The sequence below is a fragment of the Natrix helvetica genome, assembly GCF_964273705.1.
Source record: "Natrix helvetica genome assembly, chromosome: 6".
Lineage (NCBI taxonomy): Eukaryota > Metazoa > Chordata > Lepidosauria > Squamata > Natricidae > Natrix > Natrix helvetica.
Genome location: NC_138553.1, coordinates 1,658,129 through 1,681,685, shown reverse-complemented (window position 1 = coordinate 1,681,685; position 23,557 = coordinate 1,658,129). Strand labels below are relative to the sequence as shown.

The following is a 23,557-nucleotide window of genomic DNA, read 5'->3' as shown; positions in this document are numbered from 1 at the left end:
CTATGAAGATATATTTAGAATCTGGATTGGATTGTACAGAATCAAGGGCAGGCAGGTGAGTAGAAGTTGTGAGTAGAAGAATCCTCCCTCAGGGAGGTAAGGGAGGGAGTGGTATATCTGAAGACAACGAAAAGGTCTGGAGGGGGGAGGTGACAAGGACAGGACAACCTGTCAATGGATTTGCATCATGGCACAGTTCCACCAGGACTTCATGTCAGGTAATGAGGATTTAATAGCTGCCAGCTGATGTAAGGTTGTAATCTGTAATCTGAGGCAATGTAAGGCAAGGCTAGTGCAATGAGGCTGATTCGTTGAGCTATAACCCTTTTAAGACTCTGATGGGAGGTCCACACAAGTCTATATTTGAGGGGGTCCCTCCCTCCCTCTCCCCCTCTCTCTGTATCTCATTTCTCTCCTTGTCTCCAAGGTGAATGTCTGTATATATTTATGTCTGTACATATTTCTGTATATATAAAACACTGTTAATTGTGTAAAGGCGCTACATGCTGTGTTTTGCTCCTGGATTCATCTCATAATACTAGTCACACTGCCAAAACTCTGACACTTAACAACAACATGATAGCAATCCTAGTATGTGTGTGTGGGGCGGGGGGTTCCTTGGAGAGCCTTGAAAACATTCAGTTTGGGATCTCAGTGCAGCTTTTGGATCTTAAGAAGCTGACCTTGGTTGTGTTACCCACGCTCTCTAGATTGAATGGTCAAAGGGACAGATCCCAATTCTCTCTAAATGACACGTTTATCCAGATCTCAGCAATAGTGTCCTTTTGGTACTCTCATAAGGCTGGCTGAACCACGTAGAATAAGTCAGGAAACAGAAGCTGATTGCACAAGAGTAGATAAACAGAGGAATTACAAAAATACCGGTATTGTTTCTTCTCATCAGTGAGTATAAGCATTTTAAACAAACTCTGTCACAGTTCCAAACTCTGTCATAGTCTTTACACGCCCAGGGCACCTGTGTCCCAATTCACACAGTTTAACAGAGGAACTTTCACGAACATCCCCTGTGTTTGGATGCTGATCAACAGCTATGACTGGAAAGAACGCTCTTAAGTGAAGTGGGATCTTTTGGAGGTATTTCCAGACCTCTGTGGCTTTATCTTCTATGCGTCTTCCTTTCCGGGAGACCGCTTAAGGCATTTTGAGTGGAATCCAGTTGGACGTTGGAAACATGCAACTTTCTAGCGATGGCTGGACTATGCTTCTACGGGTTTAGGACGCTTAGGCATCCACCATTGGCCGTGCCACCTTTGCCCCCACCTCAGCCCATTTACAGCAAGCTTTTCTCCTCCGTTGGCCCTCCCCTGGCCATTCTCCATGGCCAATGGGCTCCTAACGCTCTGCCCCTCGCCCTTTGCCCCTGCCCATTCACCCGGACACCCTTTGACCTGGGCCTTTGGCTGGATGGGACAAGAAGCTGCCAAGCAATGGGGGAGAGATCGGTGGCTGTCTGTGGAAGGGGGTAGCGCACCATTGCAGGGACTGTCAGGTGCGCCAGACAACCAGCAGCAGTGGCAACCTGTAGTTATTGCTCAAAAGCCTCTGCTACTTGCCTGCCCCCCCACCCCCTGCGATCGCTTCTGCATGCTGCCACCATGCTGCCGCAAGTTGCCCAGCTCACCCCCCCTTCTCTGCAATCACTTTTCCATGCTACTGCCACTGCCGCCAGTTGCCTGGTGCACCCTCCCTGACGGCCTATGCAGTGGTGTGCTGCCACCTTCCACAGCCAGTTATGAACTGCTCCCCAACTGGCTGGCGGCTTCTTGTGCAGTGTAGTTAAAGGCCCAGGTCAAATGGTGTCTGGACCAGTGGTGGGTTCCGGGTGGTACCACCCAGTATGGGCATACCACTGGCAGCTGGGAGCAGTGGCCACTGTACTGGCTTGTTAGGCCCACCCGCCCACATGCTTTTTGAGGGAAACGAGCCAGTTGCCCTTGTGCGCATAGTGTAAGGTGCTTGTGCGACCTCTGCCAAGTAGCTGGGGTATCGCAGGGCGGTGGTGTGCGCAAGCGTGCACAGCACGCGTGCCCAAGGTGGACGCCTGGCTCTAGTTGTGACGGGATCTAGAACCCACCACTGATCTGGATGAATAGGCAGGGACAAAGGACAAGGGGCTGAGGGCCAGGGGCCCATGGGCCACGGAGGATGGTCGGGGAAGGGCTGAAAAGTCCATGTATTTCTCATATGCTAAATAAATAAATAGTAGCTCTGCTTTCTCTCTACTGCCGGTTACTTTCTTGCCATCTTCTCTCCTTTGTGGGTCAGAAAATTTCACATTGGGTGGGATCATTTTTCGATAATCTTCCACCCATGACTTCTTGTCCTACCTGCTTTGAAGAATATATTCCCTTCTGCTCTGTGGCAGCCCCTCAAATAGTGGAGGAGTGCTATCACATCACCCCTAATCCTCCTCTTCATTGGACTAGACATATTCAGTTCCTGCAACTGTTCATCCTGTTTCAGCCTCCAGCCCTCTAATCCTTGTTCTTCTTCTCTGTACTCTTTCCAGAGTCTCAGCATGGTTTTTGTATCGTGGTGGCCAGGACTGGATTATAACTATTCTAAGTGGGGCCTGATTAGTGCAGTATTAAGCAATCCTATCATCTTTTCTGATCTTGAGCCTATCTTGGGTTTTTTGGGCGGGTGAAACACACTGCCGGCTGAAGCGGTTGTCCTCTAGGACACTTTGATCCCTCTTACATTTGACCCTTCGGCTGTTGAGAAGTACACTTGAGATGTAATATCCTGATTCTGCACGATTCAGAAAAGCACTTGGAGAGATGACATCGCTGTTTCTTTCTCTCTCTACAGGCACGATTCAGATGGATAGATGGATCCGTGACGGAGTACATTCCTTGGACACCAAAACAACCTTCCAAGTGCAAAAAGAAGCAGAATTGTGTCGAACTATATGCCGACGGTAAGGAGAAGATTTTCTGTTCTAGTGTATCAGACTTCTCAAGCCTGTGTTCTCAGTTGTAAGTTGAAGACTGCCTGTAAACTACCACGACAAAACTGTGCATTTAAATGTTCCTATCCAAGAAATTTAACCCTTTGTGACCAAAGAAGAAACCCCCCTCCCACCCACCCCAGTTTTCTTAGGTACAAATGATGAGCGATCCCAAAACAAAAGTCTAACCAATGGTTTGATTTCTTCTAGAGTATAAACGTTGGAATGACCAGTTTTGTGAAATCGAGCAGCCCTACCTGTGCAAGACGGTTTACAAATGAAAACATCTGGAAGCACCTTGAAGGTTGTAAGCCAGAATCTCCCTGGTTACTACAACATCAGGCTCTATTTTCCATTTGGTGTCACTGATCAATAAACTCTAACCCAAGGGCAGATGATGCTCTGAATGTTTCTCTTCCGTGTTTTCATCCATTGAGGGGACTCCCGGCGGTGTCTGCTCTCGCCAGCAATGTATGAAGTGATGGGCAACTTGCAGTGGTGGTTCCGGATCCCGCTCCAACCGCTACGGACCCAGCGGCGTCCACATGAAAGCGCGCACCACGTGCATGCGCCTTACAGCAACCATGAGCCTCCGCGACACCGGGGCTTACCACTTGCAGCCCACCACTGCTGACTTGGTTTAGAAAGAACGTCAGTCTCTGGCCATCATGCACTGAAATTGCCCTGCACAATTGCCATGTTGGTCTCCTCACAGCTGTTAGTAGGGCGTTTAGTTCTTCAGAGAACTTGTCTTTCACAAGGTTGGCCATTGGGAGGACATGGGCTCTGATCAGGGTGGGGAGATTTTTCTCACTTCTCTCCCTCTTCTCTTCTCTTCTCTTCTCTTCTCTTCTCTTCTCTTCTCTATTCTATTCTCTTCTACTTCTCTTCACTATTCTATTTTCTCTTCTTTTCTCTCCTCTTCTACTCTTCTCCCCTCTCCTCTCCTTTCTCCCCTCCTCCCTCCCCCCTCCCCCTCCCCCCTCTCCTCTTCTTGCCCCCTCCTCTCTGCTCTCCTCCTCTCCTCCCTCTCCTCCTCTCTCCACCCCTTGTTAGAAGTGCCCACCTTGCAGAGAACAGCAAAGACTAGGGGCCCTTTGCTTGTTTCCTGTTAGCCCTGGGGAGCCTCTGCCAGCCAGCTGAAGAAGGACTGGTCAGGGGAAGTTGGGGTCTGAGAGACTGGCTGGCAGGAAACAACAAGAGCAGGAGGCTGCAGCCCACCCACCCCTCTGTCCCCTTGTGCTCTGCAACGTCTGTGTGGCCCCTGCTAGGCAGAGCCATTTGGAGTCGGAGCAAGGCAGGCTAGGAGCACGACTCCCCATTCGCCTCTCCATTGCCCTGGAACGGAGTTACGCCTGAGCAGGGTCTGAAGAGAAGGAGAGCCCTGTGCTGCGTCTGGAGAAATTCAGATTTATTTACCATAACAGAAAGAATAGCAGAACAAGAGCATCAAAGAGTCAGAGGGCTTCTGATCAGGCAGGAAACCCTGCACCCTTTCAGAGAGGGAGGGAAGGCCGATAGCTTCGCCCCACTGCAGCACCCCAACAGGTCGGGCAACGGTCTCTGGGCCGCAGAGGTGGCCTGGCCCATAAACGGGACTATAGGTTCCATCCAAACTGGACGGTTGTCTCGCAAATGCTTTTGGCTGCTTCACTGCAAGGCTGGGAGTGAAAGCTGCCATTCTGGATGTAGGCACAGCCATGGTCGCTCAGTTTCCCGAATCTGAAATAGAGAAGGTTGGCTTGGTCATCCTCCTCGTTCGTTCTCTCCGTTTCAAGACACGGAGAACAACTGAACGCTCCACTCAAGACAACTCAAGCAACGACGACACTAGAATGGAGAAGGAATGGCGGAACACGAGAGGAACAGACGCCCTGCAAGATCCTACGGCAAACCTATGGTATGCATGCGACAGGTGGCGCGTGGAGCCATATTTGCTGGCATGGAGGGCCAGGGGAGACCGTTTTCAGCCTCCCCAGGCTTCAGGAAAGTCTCCAGAGCTGGGGAGGGTGAAAACTTCCCCACATATACGGGAGTCACACGCGCATGCATGGGGGGGGAGGGTCGCTTGTGCACACGCAGGTGGGTCAGGGCGCGCCTTTAGAAAAAGGTTAGCCATCCCTGTCCAATGAACTCCCCAAGAAACACAAAAGGAGCCCCCCTCAAAGCGTTAAAAGATAACCCTACATATAACCTGGCTAAATGGCTGCCACAATGCTTACGTTTTGTGACACAACCCTCGAACACCAGGGTCACATCAGCCACACAATTTTTGACAAAACTACAAGGCTTAAATAGCAGATCTACCAGATTCTGCAACAACTTTGTTTCCCTCGGCCATCTGGCTGATAAACGCGCAAGATTCGTTTCTCTCGCCATGTACATGCATACAGCGGAACGAGACTGTGTTGTTTCTCCAGGTCATATAATATACCATATTTTTCGGACTATAGGATGCTCCTTTTCCCCCCCTAAAAGAGGGTGAAAATTTGGGTGCCTCTTATACATTGAATGTAGCCACACCCACGCACCGTCCCCCACCCTTTGGCCTCTGCCTCCCAGCAATTTACCTCCTTGCAGCAAACGGGAAAATGGGGTTGCGGAGGCTGCAATAGGCTATACTAGCAATCCCTGCAGCCTGAAACAGCTGATGATCGGGAGGCCCCTGCTGAAAGTGAAAGTGAAAGTGAAGCTTGCTGTTTGCTGCACAGAGGCAAATTGCTGGGAGCTGAGGCAGATTTTCCCTCCACACACGGCATATGAAGTAGTAGAAGAAGAATACAACACACATTGGAACAACGTAACTAGGACACAAACCATATGAGGCTACTCCAATGCTGTCAACACACCTTCTTCCCATTCAATAGGGAAATGTAGGAACAAATAAAATGGCCACTTGGTAGCCTCACATGGCAATAAACAAGGACATCCGTTCAATTTTGCATCTACTAAGATTGTTGGACGAGCAGGCACGAAAACAGCCAGGGAAGCAATTGAAGCCTGGGAAACGGGACCCTCGTCAGTCAAGAGGAGTGCTGATTTACTCTCCTCCTCCTTGCAAATCCCCTCCCTCCTAGAACTGAAGATGTTCCCTAGTTGGGTCATGAAATGTCTGCAAGAAAACCACCCAGCTCAGAAAGCACCAAGCCCCCCCACCCCCCATTCAATCCTGAGCTACTGGTGTCCTCTGAAAATAATTTGAAATGTAATGACCAAGGGTGTGAGACCAATTTCAACCACACAGTAATTCCCATCTTTTATTCCGGTTCATAATATAAGGGGGGGGGGAGTGTTCCCTGAGAAATCACCCATTCCGGACAGGACTTACCGTTGGGGCTTGTAAGCAGTTCCATCTAACCACAGCCATCTTCCTTCCACGATATCGTAGGCCAAACCGATCCAGAATTTGGCATATTCATTCATCTTCGGATCCAGGTAATAATGCATAGAGGTATGAAACCTTAGGAACAGCTAAAATATAAAGTCACCAGAGTCAGGCCAGGCTTCAGAGGAAAGATGAAAGCTGCGCAGTTCCAGTTATGGATGAAAGTTGATTCACTCACCTCTGTCATAACTTGGCTGCATTAGCCATATAAATATGATAACAGAATAACAGAGTTGGAAGCAGTGGTGGGTTTCAAAAAAATTTGGGACCTACTTTGTGGGTGTGGCCTGCTTTGTGGGAGTGGTTTGCCAGCCATGTGACTGGGTGGGAGTGGCTTGCCAGCCATGTGACCAGGTGGGAGTGGCTTGCCCGCCATGTCACCGGGTGGGAGTGGCCAAGATGATGTCAGCATTCCCAATCAAGATACAGGTATAAATTACACAGAAAAGAAAGAGGCATCCATACACCTGAATTTAACTTCAAAGCAGTGGCAACAACTTAAATTCATTAAATAATAATGTTTGTTAGGGCTATGCACTGTTTTTGAATATATAGAAATGTAAAGCCCACAGCATCTACTTGGTATTTTGTAAAGCAGCGGCACCTTTTTCTGGGATTCATGAAATATCTACTTTAAAGAGTTGTGGGTGGGGATATTTACAGTCTTGTATTCTCTTCAGTACTTTGTTTGGAACAGAATGCAAAGTACATTGCAGTCCTAGCATTTGTACTAAAGCTAGGCAAGTTATTTTACAGGGCTCTGAGAACTCCTCCAGACCTGGTCAATGAAGCAGATGTTCCAAAGTCCTCCCACAACATTCCAATGCTTTGAAATCCCACCAAATGATTTATACAGGCTATTTCATACTTTCTTCTATATGGCGATCAGGGTGGTTTTACAGATGGTTCATAGGTGGTCTATTTTCCAAGTACTTAGAAGGCCAAGAACTGCCTTTCCTAGATTGCAGCTTTAGCTTCCTTGAATGTTAGCACACCTTCAGGCCATTCAAATATAGACTAGTTCTGATCCTGGAACCATATCATATGCTTTATATATTAATATCATATTCAATGTAATCATTATTGCTAAAAAACAGGCAGCAGTTAGAGTAGTTTGTAATAAAACATGGGCAATAAACAAGAAGTTGATTCACCATCACCACCCCTATTTTAGCTTCTTTCTGTCTTATCTAATATTTTCCTGCAATTCTTCCATAATCCAGACTACTAAAAAGAGTTCTACATAATGATACTTTTAAAATAAGTTTGATGTCCAACAGATTTCCTACTTATTAATATGAACAGGTTCTGGCCTGTTGCTTAAAAAAATAAATTCATAAATATATCCCCAATAAAAAAGAATAGTATGTTGGAGTACTGAAAAAGTCAGCCAAATGGGAAAATCCAAAGAAAAAAATATTGGACTTCCTGCTAAGAAGTAACAATTTATATATAGTATGCACAATTCTTTTAGTTAAATTATTGCTGAACAATTTATAATAGTTGTATCAAAGTATTATTCTAAGATATTTGCCACTACTACCCTACTTCCAAGATGTTCACTATTGTTCCCCCCCACCCACCCCCCGAAGATTTAAGGGCATGTGAAACAGTTTTGATGAAAGTTGCATGATATGAAACTTCTTCCTTTGAAATAAGGTTTGGTTTTAATTCTCCAATGAATCAAAAGGAATGTTTCACGCTTCCTTGTTACACAGCACTTATTTTAGCTTTCCATAGCTCTCCCCAAAACCAACCAAGGAAGATAAAACCACAGAAATCTAATACTGTTGTGCATAGCTTTGCGCTAAATTATCTGTATAGTAAGCCAAAAATAGTTTAAGATTATAATTAGCCCACCTGTTTCCCCCATTAACATGTAAATACATTTTTCTTGTTCAGAGACTGCATGAGAGATTTCCCAGTCCTTGCAAAATATCACACATCCACTTAAAGTGAGCAGCAACTCCTCTGTGAAGGGGGTGGTGGGGAGAGAGTTCAGCTTCTCTCTGCCATTTAAAAGCTGCAGCAGGGAGAATCCCAACTTTTTTCCTCTCCCTCCATTCAGCCCCTGCCGCTTCTGGACATCTATTGCTGTCGCGAGGAGCCGAGGAGAGCGCGGAGAAGAACACAAAGGTATTGGCGCTCTGGGAAGCCACGAAAATGGCTGGGAGAGGCGCGCGGCTTGGTTTAGCCTCCCTGGACATCGCAGCAGCAGCCCTAAGTGCGCCGATCTCGCCATTTTTTGCATCGGGGCATGCTGCAAGAGGGGGGGAGTGAAGACCTTTCCCAGCTGGCGCAAAGGACTTCCCCAGACTTGCTTTAGTGAGCACGGGCCCGCACCTCCACCACCAAACAATCCGGAAAAGGTCTTTACTCCCTTTCTCTTGCAGCACGCCCCGATGCAAAAAACGCTGAGGCCTTGCAAGGTGCCCAAACATGGGCCGGCCACGCTGCATAAGCTCCCGCCGCCGTCTCCACCCCCGCACTTTCTGGCGGCCCTGCGGGCCGGCACTATAAGCGAGCCCGGGATCCTTGCAAGGCCGTAAAAGGTCACCGGACTCGCTTATAGTGCAGGGAAAAAAGGAAAAAAGGTAAGTGGGTTTAGATAGGGTTCTTAGAGGCGGGCAGGGCGATTGGTGAGGTAACCAATCAGTAAGCGGTGGGCGGGGCTAGGATAGTGCAGGTGGGCAGGGGGAGCGAGCAATGGAGCGGCTTCTGGACAGGCAGGGGCGAGCGAGCGAGTGAGCGACAGGGCCAGGGCAGCAACTTACTTCCGGGTCCATTGACCAACCGGTTCACCCGATCCAGTGCAAACCGGCAGAAACCCACCACTGGTTGGAAGGGACCTTGGAGGTCTTCTAGTCCAACCGCCTACTCAGGCACGAGACCCAGACCATTTCAAACAAATGGATGCCCTATCTCTTCTGAAAAACTTCCTGTGCACCTGCAAGAAGCAACGGATGGAAACTAAGCAAGTCCACCCATCTTCAAGCATGCTAGCAGGGGGAATTCTGGGAGTTGAAATCCACCCATCTTAAAGCATGCTAGCAGGGGGAATTTTGGGAGTTGAAATCCACCCATCTTAAAGCATGCTAGCAGGGGGAATTCTGGGAGTTGAAATCCACCCATCTTAAAGCATGCTAGCAGGGGGAATTTTGGGAGTTGAAATCCACCCATCTTAAAGCATGCTAGCAGGGGGAATTCTGGGAGTTGAAATCCACCCATCTTAAAGCATGCTAGCAGGGGGAATTCTGGGAGTTGAAATCCACCCATCTTAAAGCATGCTAGCAGGGGGAATTCTGGGAGTTGAAATCCACCCATCTTAAAGCATGCTAGCAGGGGGAATTCTGGGAGTTGAAATCCACCCATCTTAAAGCATGCTAGCAGGGGGAATTCTGGGAGTTGAAATCCACCCATCTTAAAGCATGCTAGCAGGGGAAATTCTGGGAGTTGAAATCCACCCATCTTAAAGCATGCTAGCAGGAGGAATTCTGGGAGTTGAAATCCACCCATCTTAAAGCATGCTAGCAGGAGGAATTCTGGGAGTTGAAATCCACCCATCTTAAAGCATGCTAGCAGGAGGAATTCTGGGAGTTGAAATCCACCCATCTTAAAACATGCTAGCAGGGGGAATTTTGGGATTTGAAGTCCACTCATTTTAAATCACTAAGTTTGAGAAACAGTGCTTTAGAGGCACCCTGTACAGTTTCACAGGGGCATCACTCAGCCCCCCTGGGCCCTCTTTGGTCTGCTCCCATCTCCCCCCAGCCTCAGTACCATCTGATCCTTGTTTTGGACCACCATCAGTTTTGCGTTCTCATTCTGGCAGAGGTTTTGGCTGGAATGCCAGTTCATTTCTCTCTTCCGGAAGAGGTAGCATTTCTCGCTTTGTTGCATCCACTGGAGTTTGCAGCTGCTGCAATTCAAAACTAGAGAGAGAGAGAGGAGAAGCAACCCAGCGCCCGGGTCTCACATTGGTACAATCAGTACCAATGCCTCCAAGGCCTCAAAAACACCCGCGGGCTAAGCTGAAACAACCTGGGTAATCCTCAACTTTATGGCCACAATCAGGAATCAGAATTTCCTTTGCTTAGTGAGTCTCGCCTGTGTTTACTCTCTCTTTTTAATTTTTTTGCCCTGGTTGTTAAGCCAACTGCTGGGGTTGTTAAGTGAATCACATGGTCGTTAAACAAATCTGGCTCTTCCCCCCCCCCACTGGTTTTGTTGGTCAGAAGGTTGCCAGTTGTGATTGCGTGACACCCCCACCCCCACCCCTCCACACAGGATGCTTGCCACCATGACAAGTACACGGCAGTTGCCAAGTGTCTGAATTTAGATCACATGACCACGGGGATGCTACGATGCTCGTAAGTGCGCACGCACACCCACATTGTCGGTTCTGGGTGAACTGGTTATTACATTATGTGATACCCTCTTCTGCAGGGAACATCATCAGTGCTAGAAGGGTTTGCAGAGAGGAGGAGCAGGAGGAGAAAAGGAGGAGGAGGAAGGAAGAGGAGGAAGTAGAAGAAGGAAGAAGGAAGGAGGAGGAAGAGGAAGGAGAAAGGAGATGGAAGGAAAGAGGGGGGAAGATAGAGAAGGAGGAGAAGGAACAAAGGGGAGAAAAAAGGAAGAGGAAAAGAAGAAAAGGAGGAGGAGGAGGAGAATATGGAAAAATAGAGAAGATGGGGAAAGGGAAGATAGAGAAGGAGGAGAAGGAACAAATGGGAGAAAAAAGGAAGGAGAAGATAGAAAAGGAGGAAGAGGAGGAGGGGGATTGCGGTATCCTTGGTGCTCTCTGAACTTGGCTGTTTTCTTGCAGATGTTCCATGACCCATCTGGGTAACACCATCAGTGTGAGAGGCAACCCCCCCCCCCATTCCTTCATCTGCACCACGTTCAAAGAGCACCAAGGACCCCTTGCATGCTGGGTTCTTCCATGTGCCCAGTACCTTTGCCAATCTGTAGGTCGTTGAACATTTCTGTCAAGGTGAGTATCTTCCAGTGCCACAGCTCTGCCTCTTCCTGTGTCCTCTTCTCCACCATGGCCACTTGCAGGAAAGGTAAAGACAGATAATCAGTGGAGGACAAGAGACAATGCCTCCTGCGCTTTTCTAAGAAAGATGGGGCTTCTTCCAAGAAGAGGTTGAATGAATTATCAATGACGTCTTCAAAGACGTTTCCTTCTACCAATAGAAGAGAACTTTTGTAGCTCAGGGTTGAATTGTGGACTCTTGGTGATCTCTGAACTGGGTGGTTTTCTTGCAGACGTTTCATGACCAATCTAGGTAACATCATCAATGCTAGAAGGGAGGGGGGTTTCTAGCACAGATAATATTCCTGAGTTGGGTCATGAAACATCTGCAAAAAAACAACCCAGCTCAGAAAGCAACAAGGACTCCATACTACTACTACTACTACTACTACTACTACTACTCTTATTTTTCTTCTTCTCCTCCTCCTCCTCCTCCTCCCCTTCTCTCTTCTCCTCCCTTTTTTCTCCCCTTCATTTCTTCTCTTCCTTCTCTCTTCCCTGTCTCCAACTTCTCCATTTTTTCCATATTCTGCTCCTCCTCTTTTTCTTCTCCTCCTCCATCCCTCCTCCCCCCCTTCCTTGCTGCTTCTTCCATCTTCTCCTTCCTTCTCCTCCTCCTCCTCTCTGTGAACACCCCTCTCTTCTAGCACTAATGATGTTGCGTAGTTGGGTCACGAAATGTCTTCAAGAAAACCACCAAGTTCAGAGATCACCAAGGACCCTACAATTCAACCATGAATTACAAATTTTCTCTTCTATTGCTAATCGATTTTGTTTGAAGCAAAGTGCAAAATGTTTCCTAAACTTTATTTTACATATATATATATATATATATATATATATATATATATATATATATATATATATATATATATATATATATATATATATATATATATATATATATATATATATATATATATATATATATATAAAATTAAATTTTACTTCTGCTTTCCTGTTGATAACTTGGGGTGGAGGGGTGGGGACACATGATACTGTTTCAAAACAGTGGGAAGTTGAAGAAAAAGACGTGTGTTTCTGTTCGTTATTTTTGCTTATTTGTTTCCTTACTTAATGTTTTAAAGTGGCCAAAGCTCTTGTGCGCATTCCAATAATGAATAGGGCAAGAGATCCTGGCTTACCAGTCTTCCCATTCCCACAACCAGAAATTTTCTTTGTAAGATTGAAAGAATTACACATGTTTTTGTAAGGATCTCTAAGATCTTTTTTGAGTGATCAAACCGAGAATTAAGGAGGAATTTCCTAATAGTGAGAACAATCAACTAGTGGAAATCCTTCCTTCCAGAAGTTGTGAACGCTCCAACACTGGAGGTTTTCAAGAAAAGATTGGACACCCCTTGGTCTGAAAGGGTGTATGGTCTCCTGCTTGAGCAAGGGTTGGACTAGATGACCTCCAAGGTCTCTTCCAATCTTATTTCAAATAATCCTTGACTTGCAACCAGAATTGAGCCCAACCGAGTCAGTCTACCTTTCATTTTCATGAGGGTCACCAAAAGGAAGAGGATTGCACAGATGCAGAGAAGGCCAATGGCGGAGCAAAACCAGTTGGTCGTATTCCGGGCATCTGCGAAAGGGAAGGAAGGGACAAAGGAGAAATGAGAACGCAGGAATGCAGCCCCAGCTGCCAAAATTGGTGTTGGAAGAGATTCTCTGCACAGGAATGACTAAACTGCCAGGTAGAATAATTGAAGGTTGCTTTATACTCAATGATTTGGGTGGGGTTTTCTTTTGTAAGCTGTCTGGAGTAACTTCAGATGGCTAAAATAAAAGGTAAATGCTTAAAAAAATGTAAAAGTTTAAAGGGAAAAATGGTAGAAGAGAAGGTGAAGGGAAGTAGGAGAGAAGGGAAGGAAAGGGAGGGGAAGGGGAAGGGATAAAATAAATCTCTCACAGGGCAAACTATTTGTATATATCAGGAGAGAGAAAACCTCTACTTCCTTCTAACACTGATGGTGTTCCCTATTTGGCTTATGGAATATTTGGAAGAAAACAGCCAAGCTCAGAGAGCACCAAGGACCCCCACAAAATAAAGTGCAATAATGAAATAAAGTGCAATAATAAATAAAGTACAGTGAGAAAAGCAAAATGAGATTAAAAGTTTAAAATAAAATAAATAAAATTTAATAAAATAAAAGTTTATAAAATAGAATAATAAAATGAAATAAAAGAATGAATAAAAAATAAGAAATGAAATAAAAATAAATTAAAAGAATAAAGTGAAATAAAATGAAATGAAATGAAATAATAAATGAAATGAAAATAATGAAATGAAATGAAAGAATAAAGTGAAATAATGAAATGAAATGAAATAATAAATAAAATAAAGTGAAATAATGAAATGAAATAATAAAATGAAATAATAAAATGAAATGAAATAAGAAATGAAATGAAAATAATGAAATGAAATAAAAGAATAAAGTGAATGAAATGAAATGAAATAATAAATGAAATGAAATGAAAAAATGAAATGAAATAAGAAATGAAATGAAAATAAAATGAAATAAAATAAAATGAAATAAAAGAATAAAGTGAAATAATGAAATGAAATGAAATAATGAAATGAAATGAAATAATGAAATGAAATGAAACGTTCCTCCCTCTGCACTGGGGTAATATGTCCTTTGGGGCCATTGGTCACTCTGGTCTTCCCCTCCAGGCCCAGATCCTCTGCAGGCATCATCCGTCCATCGGGGTCTTTCCAGACCAGCAAGGGAGTCCGAGATCCTACAAAGCCAAAGGGCCCCGGGACTCAATCCGGGCTCCTGAGCACTGCAGCCCCCAGACTCAGACCCCTTCCTGACAGGCCCGTGGTGTCACCCCCAGATAGGCCAAGCGGGGCCTCTGGGAAGCCTTTGCAGCCATCTTCTATGGCCGAGCCTTGGCTGGACGTCTTGTGCCCAAGGCTCCCAGGTGTGGCCCCTCTCCTCCTCCTCTTCTTCCAGAAGACGGGGGTCCCCTTTTTCAGGCTTACTCTGGGGAACAGGGGGGAGCTGAGAAGGCCCCCCCTCATCTTGCACCTCACTGGAGGATGACCGTTGCAAGGTGCTGCTATGGCTGCCCTGCCCGGAGAGGTCACTGCCCAGCGAGACGGTCAACTCCTGGGACACCTGGGGATCCTCAGGGTCCTCCTTGGCAGGGCCGACTTTGGGGGTCTTAAACATGGCAGCCGGGCCTCCCTTGGATCTCCTGCTTCTCACACGCACCAGGCGAGACCTGGGGAAGCCCCCCAAATATCTTTGGGGTGGGGGGGGTTTACAACTCCACCGGAGGGGGGAGTTTTCCCGTTCAGGGGGGCCTGGGGGCTTTGTTAGGGCTCCCCTGGGGACCAAGAGAGGCCGTTTTATTTGGGGGGTCCAGAGGGAGGTTCGGAGGCCCCTCCCTTCTGGGCAGGGCTGCAGCAAAGGGAGTCCATTTCCCAGAATGCCCCTCTCTTTGGGGTGTGGGTTTTCCCACCCCACCCCAAAGCAGCTTTTCCTCCCCACGGCTGCATTGGGGGCCATCTTGGCCCTGCCGTTGAGGGAGGGGGTTGCAAAGAGAGAGGGGGGGGTGTCTTCCAGCAATGCAAATAAAAACAAAATTAAAAATGGCTTTTGCAGCTCTTTGCAACAGCGTTTGGGGCTGGAGGAGTTGGGACGGGGGTCCCCAAGCGTGTCCACTTTAAGACGGGTGGACTGCAACTCTTAAAGTGGACACGTGTGAAGGGCTCTGGGCTAGGAAACGCCTTGTAGACATTCACACGGCCCTCCCTTCGCCTTCGGCCCTTCTTGGGCCTGGGGGCTTTTCCCACCCCGGCAGTCCGGGTTTCAAAGCCGGCTGCCTTGCGAGGGCCTCCCCAGGCAGCAGCCTTTCTCTCCCCCAATATATACCTCCTTGGGGCTCAGGCACCGGCCGCCATCTTCAAGCCTCTCTTCTCCTTTCCTCCCTTCCTGCCTTTCAGTGTCAGGAACTCTGGCCCAAAGCTGGGGAGGCCTCAAAAGGGCCCTGTGGCATTTTAATACATCTCCCATGGTCCATTTATCCACTCAGTCTGTCCTTCTCTGTCCTTTACCTCTGTCTGTCCGTCCATCCAACTATCCATCTATTCATCCATCCATCCATCTATATCTTTAATCATCTATCAGTCTGTCTGTCTGTCTATAATCTATCTATATAGCCCTCTCTATCATTTAACACTGTCTGTTTGTCTGTCTGTCTGTCTCTCTCTCTCTCTCTCTCTCTCTATTTATAATCTTATAATCTATCTATCTATATCCTCTGTCATTTAGCTCTCTCTGTCTGTCTGTCTGTCTATCTATCATCTATCTCTATTTATCTATCTATCTATCTATCTATCTATCTATCTATCTATCTATCATCTATCTATCTATCTATCTATCTATCTATCTATCATCTATCTCTATCTATCTCTATCTATCTATCATCTATCTATCTCTATCTATCTATCTATCATCTATCTGTCTGTCTGTCTGTGTGTGTCTCTCTCTGTCTGTCCGTCCGTCCGTCCATCCATCCATCCATCCATCCATCCATCCATCCATCCATCCATCATAAAACGCCATCTATTTATTCCTCGGTCTAAGACCAGCCAGCCCCCCCCCCCCCCCCCCCCCGCATCCGTCCTGTGAGCTGAATCCAAGACAATAGGGGGATTTGAGTTTTACTTTGCTCTCGTTTGCAAGAGGAGGGGGAGATGAGCAATCCAGGATCTGACTCTGCCGAGGGGGTGGGGGCGGGGGGGAGGGATGACTCCAAGCTGTGCCGGAACCTTCGGGGGGGGGCAGGGCCCCCTCCAGCTGAAAAGTGCCAACGGGGCCCTGGTGGCAGTTGGCATCCCAGCCCCAACTGTGAATCCGAGAACAGGGACATGCCCACACCCACCGGTGGTGCCAGGGCCAGCCAGGCAAGGATGAGGGCCTCGGGGTCCCAGCTCCGGATGTGGTCCCACTCCTCACTCCGGTTCTTCAACCACAACCCGCAGCTGGCAAAATCCCACCAGAGAGGACCAGCTTTCTGGAGCAGCTCGGTGGTGGTCTTGCCTCAGAAGAAGGTGGTCTCGACGGCCAAGAAGAAGAAGAAGTACACAGTACGCCTGCCCTCCCCCAGTGAGTGGGGGGCAAGGATGCCCCAGCCCAGGCCTTGGGAGCAGGCCCCCTTCACTGGGAGGAGAAGAGGCCTACGGGCCTTACAAAGCAGTTGCCTCCCTTAGAAGTCCTTGCAAACCTTCCCTGCCTTCCTGGCTCTTTTTCCCAGGTGGCCATGAGGACTAGAAACCTTGCCTCTCTTTAAATCGGACGCTTCAGCCTATAAGGAGGGGAAGTTGGGAGGGAGAGGAGGCTGCAGGTGGGTTTTATGCAAGGTCCTCGCTGCAGCTAAGCAGCAAAATTAGGATGAATTTCTGGCCCACAAATCCTTCTTTTTTAAAAAAATAAATAAATTTATTTTAAAACAAACAAAAACATACATTTAAAAATATATCATCAATTACATATTTATTTAGCATGTCATTTGGTCACAAACATTTGTGCATCGCCGCTTTCAATTGCATATAAAATCAGTAGTTAAGGATGAGTTTCTGGCCCATAAATCCTTCTTGAAATGATCACCATAATTATATTTGTAATTATAGCAACAACAAACCAAGTTGGCTAGCAGCTGGGCTGTTCCCTCTTTGGTTCTTCTTAAGGCCTTAAGTAGTTTAATTATGCTTTCAAAATATCCATTTTTAATGCAATCTGAACTCAAAAGGTGATCCATTTTAATTCAATTTAAATTCAGTCTTTCATTGACTTTAAATTCAAATTTCAATCCATTTTTACTTAAATTCAAATATTACCCCATTTAATTGACATTTAAATATTAATCCACTTTAATTTATAGTGAAAACTTAATCTATTTTAATTTCAACTCAAATTGTAAACTGTTTTACTTTAAATTCTAATATTCATCTGTTTTTAATTAAGTTCAAATGGTAACCCATCTTAATCTTTTTTTATTTAATTTAACTTAGTTCAGGGTGTTAAATTTAAAATTTATTGCTGCTGCAGAATACAGATAGTCCTTGATTTACCACACTTCCCTTACTGAGCATTCAGAATTGCAGTAGCAGTGAAAGAAATGGCTTATGCCTGTTATTCACACTTATGACCATTGCTGCATTCCCATGGCCAAAATTCAAACTGGCAACTGACTCATATTTATGATGGTCCCAGCGTTCCATAATCACGTGATCCCCTTTTGTGACCTTCTGACAAAGTCCAGGGGGAAGCTGGATTCATTTAACAACCATGTTGCTAACTGAATAACTGCAGTGATTCACTTACCAACTGTGGCAAGAAAGGTCGTAAAATGGGGCAAAACTCACTTCACAGCTGCCTTGCTTAGCAACAGACATTTTGACTCCACTGCGCTCCTAAGCCAAGGATGCCTGTATATAGTTAGAGTAAATAAACCCCACTCCCTCCAGCACTGATGATGATACCTACTCGGGTCATGAAATGTTTGCAAGAAAACAACGGAGCTCAGACCCAAAAGTCCAGTTGTGTCTTGGGAAAAACCCCCACAACCTTTGGGAAAGCCATACAATACAATACAATAGCAGAGTGTGGAAGGGACCTTGGAGGTCTTCTAGTCCAACCCCCTGCCTAGGCAGGAAACCCTATACCATTTCAGACAAATAGCTATGAACTGGATGACTAAGAATCTCGATAGACAACCAAGCTCAGAGAGCACCAAGGAGCTCACACTTGTTATTTTCCTCCTCCTCCTCCTCCTCCTCCTCCTCCTCCTCCTCCTCCTCCTCCCTACAAACCTTACTCCCCTCTAGCACTAATGATGTTCCCTAGTTGGGTCATGAAACATCTGCAAGAAAACCACCAAGCTCAGAGAGCATCAAGGACCTCACAATTGTTATCCTCCTCTTCCTCTTCCTCCTCCTCCTCCAACCACACTCCCTTCTAGCCCTGATGATGTTCCCTAGTTGGGTCATGAAACGTCTGCAAGAAAACCACCAAGCTCAGAGAGCACCAAAAGCCTCACCTGAGCTACAAATATTTTCTTCTGCCATTTGTCCTTTTTCCCCCCACCAGATTTCCTTGGCATAACCAGCTGGGCACAATTACTTGCCATTCTCTTAGCAGTGGTCGCCCTGTGTTTGTTCTCCGTGCTGATGGGTTACTTTAACACCTGTAAGTATCTCTGCTTCTCCCAGTCTTCCAATCTTACCTTCCTGGACCTTCTTCTCACCTTCTTTGAAGTGATTTCTCAGAAGGTAGAATGGCCCGAAAACATGCAGAAGGATTGAGAAATCCCTCCCATAATCCTTGACTGCTGGGACCGGAGGGGTGGGGGGTGCGTGGGGGGGATGGCGACTGTTGTCCAACATCTCTGGAGAGCATCAAAGCTAAACTTGATCAAGAAAGGTGTGTCCCTCCGTCTACAGTTGTAATTGTATTAGACAAGCTGGCTTGGAATACTTTCCGTGACAATACACAGTACCATATGGTGGTGTAAGGATGACTCCCCTACACACTCTTGGACACCGGATGGGGACATCCAGGACCAGGAAGGCAAGGGAGGTCAACCAAAGAAAGAGCTGGGCCCCCAGACCAATGGGAAGGATTTGGAAGGCTGTTAGGAAGAAGGAGGAGGAGGAGAAGGAGAAGCAGAAGAAGGAGGAGGAGAAGGAGAAGGAGGAGGAGGAGCAGAAGCAAAAGCAGAAGCAGAAGAGTAGTAGTAGTAGTAGTAGTAGTAGTAGTAGTAGTAGTAGTAGTCGTCTCGTCTGGAAGGATGAAGTAGTAGCTAAACCAGAGGTCGTTGCTTTCGAACAATAGATGTCAATGTAGAGGCTTCAGATGGGAATTCTGGGAGTTGGAGTCCACCCATATGAAAGCTGCCAAGATTCATGGTGGTGTCAGAGTTGGAGCCCACCCACCCACTGCGTTAGAGGGCCGTGGTGTTGATGGGGGCGAGGAGGTCCCACTGCCTCACCTGCTCTGCTTCTCTTTCTCCTCTCTGCTGCCGTCACATTCGGACCAGCATCTAAATAGGAGGCTGAGATTCCTGCTGGACAGAGGGGGGTGGTGTCCCTCCAGATCTGGCCTTCTGGCCTTCTGGCCTGAGCTTCCAAGGTTGGTGGGGGTGACCTCTGTCCACACCGTCCTGGGAAAGGTTGGAGGAGAAGCTCCTCTGCTTTGTTTCTCCTTCGTTTCAGACATCCAGAAGGCCGATACATTAAATGAGCAAACTCTCCAGATGAGGACCAGGGAGAAAAGGTTGAACGACGTTATCAAACTGTTGGCAGGAGACCGGGGTAAGCGTCTCCTCTGTGCTTCCTTCTCCTGGCTCCAAAAATAGAATAGAATTAAAGTCCTCCTCCTCCTCCTGCAACCCCACTGCCTTCTAGCACTGATGACGATCACAGTGGTTGGTTTCAAATATTTTTAGACTTGTGGACTTCAACTCCCAGAATTCTACAGCCAGGCATGCTCAGTTCCGATTTAAAAACGACAGCATTTGTTTTTCTCCTTTGTGAAATAAGTTTCCTTTTTTCATTTTCTTTTTCTTCTCCCTTCCCCTCTTTCCTCCCTCTCTCCCTTCCCACCCCTCTCTCAAACACACACATACGCGCGCACACACACACACACACACACACACACACACACATTGGATTGGACTATCTCTCCTACCCCTTTCCCTCTCTCATTCACTCTCAAACAAACACACACACAAAAGTTGGATTGGATATCTTTTCCAATGGCTTGAAAGCAGCTCCTCTGCCATCCCCCCCCCCATTCCCCTGCTGCCTTCCCCAAACACCTCCCCCATTGCAAATGCAGCCTGCTGTCTGGGTGGGAAATGCCTGGAACGCAATAAAGCCCACCCACTCACCTCCTGCTGGCAGGCTGGGTTGAGAGGAGAGGCAGAGAAGCCGGAGGGGAGCCGATCCGAGCCTTCCAAAAGAAAGAGGCTGGGGGAAAGTGTGTGTGCTACAGCATGGCTCTTTGCCTGGCATCCGTGGATGACTCTGCTTAACTGTTAAAAAAAGCCTCTAAAACAGCGCCCTCTACTGTGAGGCAGGAGAACTGCGTGCCTCACCTATGTCAGGAATTTTTAGGCTTTTAACCCTTGCTTAACTCTGCTCGAGTGATCATAAAACGCCTAAAGTCAGACTAGATGAGGCATGCAGTTCTCCTGCCTCAGAGGGCGCTTTTTAGAGGCTTTTTTTAACAGTTAAGCAGAGTCATCCACGGCGAGGGAGCAACTAGCTCAGCTTTTTCCTTTTACGTTTTCTTTTCTTTTCATGATGAGAGTGGTGAGGCTGTGCCTCATTTGCCTCACCTCACTGCACGTCACTGAATGCCATCTCTGACTCTCTCTAGGTCAGCATTGTAAAATCTGTCGCTACCAGACCTGGCTGCAACGGGGAGAGAGCTGCTACCGACGGACGGATTTCTTGCTGCCCTGGGCATTGTGCATGGAGAGATGCGAGAAACGGAGAAGCAGCCTGCTCAAGGTTGAGACAGAAGGGGAAATGGTGAGCCTTCTTGCCATTACAGCAATTGGGGGGGGGAGTAGGTGGGGGGGTGGATGGGGAAGGGCTGCTTCTCTCATATCCATCTATCCATCTCTATCTGTCTATCTGTCTGTCTGTCTGTCTATCTATCCATCTATCTATCCATCTATCATCTATCTATCCATCCATCCATCCATCCACCAACCCACCCACCCACCCATACCTATCCATCTATCCATCCATATCTATCTGTCTCTCTCTCTGTGTCTATCTATCTGTCTATCTGTCTATCTATCTATCTATCTATCTATCTATCTATCTATCTATCTATCTATCTATCTATCTATCATCATCATCATCATCATTACCTACCTACCTACCTACCTACCTACCTACCTACCTACCTACCTACCTACAAAGAGACACTCTTTGTATCTATCCATTCTATCCCCTCCTCTATCTATGTCTATATCTCTCTTTCTATATCTATCTCTCATCTGTTTGTCTGTCCATCCATCCAATCTATCTATCTAAAGACCTCCCAGGTCCCATCCAACTCTGTGATTCTTTTATAGAAGTGAAGTCTCTGGTTTTCTCTCCGTAGAAACTTTAAGAATCTTCTGTTACCAAGATGTGAATCCTACTCCAATATTCCTTCGCTTGAAGGGGTGTTTGGTGGCCTCTGCTCTTGAGTGTCCAGATGTTGGGGGTGCTTCCTCCTGACATCCCTGAGTCCCCCTCCCCCATTTCCTGATCTGCAGCCAGAATGAAACCCACCATTTTCCTCGTAGGAATTCCTGCTCCAAGAGTCCCGCAAATGGGTCACTGTGGTTGATCACCATCATGTCTCGCAGAAGATCTGGATCGGTTTGTCCTTCAACCTGTCTCAGAGGACCTGGCATTGGACAGATGGAGAACTCATGCACATCCAGATGTGAGGTTCACCTCTCCCCCCCCCCCAGGGCTGGGGTGGGGGCACAGGGGACAAAAGGTGGAGGTGTGGGGAGGGGTCCTTTCTTTAAACTTTAAAACAGGGGTCTCTCACTGGGGAAGTTTGCAGAGATACCCAACACTTTAGAAAGGGGGTCTCCAACCAAGGCCACTTTAAGACTTGTGGACTTCAACTCCCAGAATTCCTCAGCCAGCTCTCTGGGAGTTGAAATCCACAAGTCTTAAAGTGGCCCTGCTTTAAAACATCTTCTTAAATGTTTTCGAATCTTTTTAAAAGTCGGAGAACTCCAGAATGGACACCAAGGTCCCGCTTTAAACAACAGCCAATGACAGGGGATGGGAACACACCTGGAAGGGAGGCCTCGACTTATAGCACTTCGTTTAGTGACCGTTCGGAGTTACAACGGGACTGAAAAACAATGACTTAGGACCGTTTCCCATGCTTATGACCGACGCAGCGTCCCATGATCGAAATTCGGATGATGGGCAACCGACTCACATTTACAACAGTTGCACCGTCCCAGTCATGGGATTCCCATTTTGTGACCTTCTAACCAGCGAAGTCAATGGGGTTCACTTAACAACCAGGTCAGGGGTGGGTTGCGGCCGGCATTACTGTTGGTTTCACACTCACAAAAGTTTGCTCTGCGCGCGCCTGCGCATTTGCACTTAAAAGTCTGGACATACGCACAACATTAGCAAATCCTTTTGCCATGAAGATTGTTCTGCGCACAACCAAACATCACGATGGCGCCGACGACATGAGAACTGGTTTGGGGGGCCGTGGCAGGCCTAGTTACTACCTACTCGGCTGAAGCGGTCCGAACCGGTCCGAACTGGTAGGAACCCACCAGTGGTGAGTTCCGGATCCCGTTGCAACCGATACAATGCAACAGGGCCCGGCATCCCCCACATGCATGCGTGTACATGCATGCACACACGCGCAGTGTGCGAATGCGTCCTTGCCTCCGTGATGCTCCAACTGCTTGGCGGAGAGTCGCGCAGGCGCTGTATGCTCCGTGCACACGTGCAGAAGCACTGAAGAGCTCAAATACAGGTAAGGAGCTCGGGCGGGTGGGCCCTCCAGTGCACCGTACTGGAATGGTACTCGGTGCTCCGGGCGGGCACCGGTAGACCTTTACCAGGGCGTACCGCCTGCAACCCTCCACTGGAACCTTCCTCTAAACCAGGTTACTAACATCGTGTGTAGTGATTACTTTTTAGTGCCCTTATAACTTTGAACGGTCACTAAACGAACGGTTGTAAGTCGAGGACTGCCTGCCCGTTGTTTTTGATCCGTAACTCTTGATTGATTTCTTTTTTTAAATCCCTTAGCGGCTCTTTCCATGTCAGCCGGCCTTGTTTCCACCGCGAATGTTGCATGGCGATTAGCAACGGAGAGGCAGCCCCCAGCCCCTGCCCCGAGGAGCTCAGGTGTCTGTGCAAGAAAATGGTGCCTTGAAGCCGTCCACGGGCGCCCCAAACTTCCCCCCCCGCCACTTTTGCAATAAAGGTTCCCCTCACCCATCAGGTAGCCCATTTTGACCTGGGGAAGCACCTCCCTGAATGGAAACGCCCCAAAGGTACATCTTCTTTTTCAACAAAATTAAATGCCTTTATCAAACACTTCCCTTTCTTTGATTCCCATTCTTTCACCCTCTTCTTTTACATCTCCCA

At 47.3% G+C, this 23,557-nt stretch overlaps 2 protein-coding genes across 3 annotated transcripts; one reads left to right on the top strand and one right to left on the bottom strand.

Moving 5' to 3' along the window:
- Positions 1-4,375: 4,375 nt before the first annotated feature.
- LOC309394070 (oxidized low-density lipoprotein receptor 1-like) lies at positions 4,376-16,358 on the bottom strand. Its single transcript, XM_081956783.1, has 6 exons — positions 16,297-16,358; positions 12,887-12,982; positions 11,312-11,410; positions 10,137-10,288; positions 6,300-6,442; positions 4,376-4,693 (listed from the first exon to the last, which is right to left on the bottom strand). Exons 2-6 carry the CDS (start codon positions 12,897-12,899, stop codon positions 4,570-4,572), a joined length of 531 nt encoding a protein of 176 aa, XP_081812909.1. The 5' UTR covers positions 12,900-12,982; positions 16,297-16,358; the 3' UTR covers positions 4,376-4,569.
- A 2,171-nt stretch (positions 16,359-18,529) lies between these two features.
- LOC309394069 (C-type lectin domain family 1 member A-like) lies at positions 18,530-23,495 on the top strand. Of its 2 annotated transcripts, XM_081956781.1 has the most exons (5): positions 18,530-18,602; positions 19,628-19,726; positions 20,796-20,950; positions 21,721-21,863; positions 23,216-23,495. In XM_081956781.1, exons 1-5 carry the CDS (start codon positions 18,584-18,586, stop codon positions 23,340-23,342), a joined length of 543 nt encoding a protein of 180 aa, XP_081812907.1. In that variant the 5' UTR covers positions 18,530-18,583; the 3' UTR covers positions 23,343-23,495. The 2 variants fall into 2 exon arrangements, with proteins under 2 accessions (XP_081812907.1, XP_081812908.1); XM_081956782.1 differs by lacking the exons at positions 18,530-18,602; positions 19,628-19,726 and adding an exon at positions 20,062-20,322.
- The last annotated feature ends 62 nt before the right edge of the window (positions 23,496-23,557 follow it).

What these genes read in the sequence shown, in the direction of transcription:
- LOC309394070 (XM_081956783.1), bottom strand. An exon ending in CGACCTACAGATTGGCAAAG is followed by an intron (nt 10,289 to 11,311) that starts GTACTGGGCACA and finishes CTCTCTCTCTAG; the next exon opens with TTTTGAATTGCAGCAGCTGC. An exon ending in ACTGCTTACAAGCCCCAACG is followed by an intron (nt 4,694 to 6,299) that starts GTAAGTCCTGTC and finishes TCTCTATTTCAG; the next exon opens with ATTCGGGAAACTGAGCGACC.
- LOC309394069 (XM_081956781.1), top strand. An exon ending in TTGAGACAGAAGGGGAAATG is followed by an intron (nt 20,951 to 21,720) that starts GTGAGCCTTCTT and finishes TTTTCCTCGTAG; the next exon opens with GAATTCCTGCTCCAAGAGTC. An exon ending in GAACTCATGCACATCCAGAT is followed by an intron (nt 21,864 to 23,215) that starts GTGAGGTTCACC and finishes TAAATCCCTTAG; the next exon opens with CGGCTCTTTCCATGTCAGCC.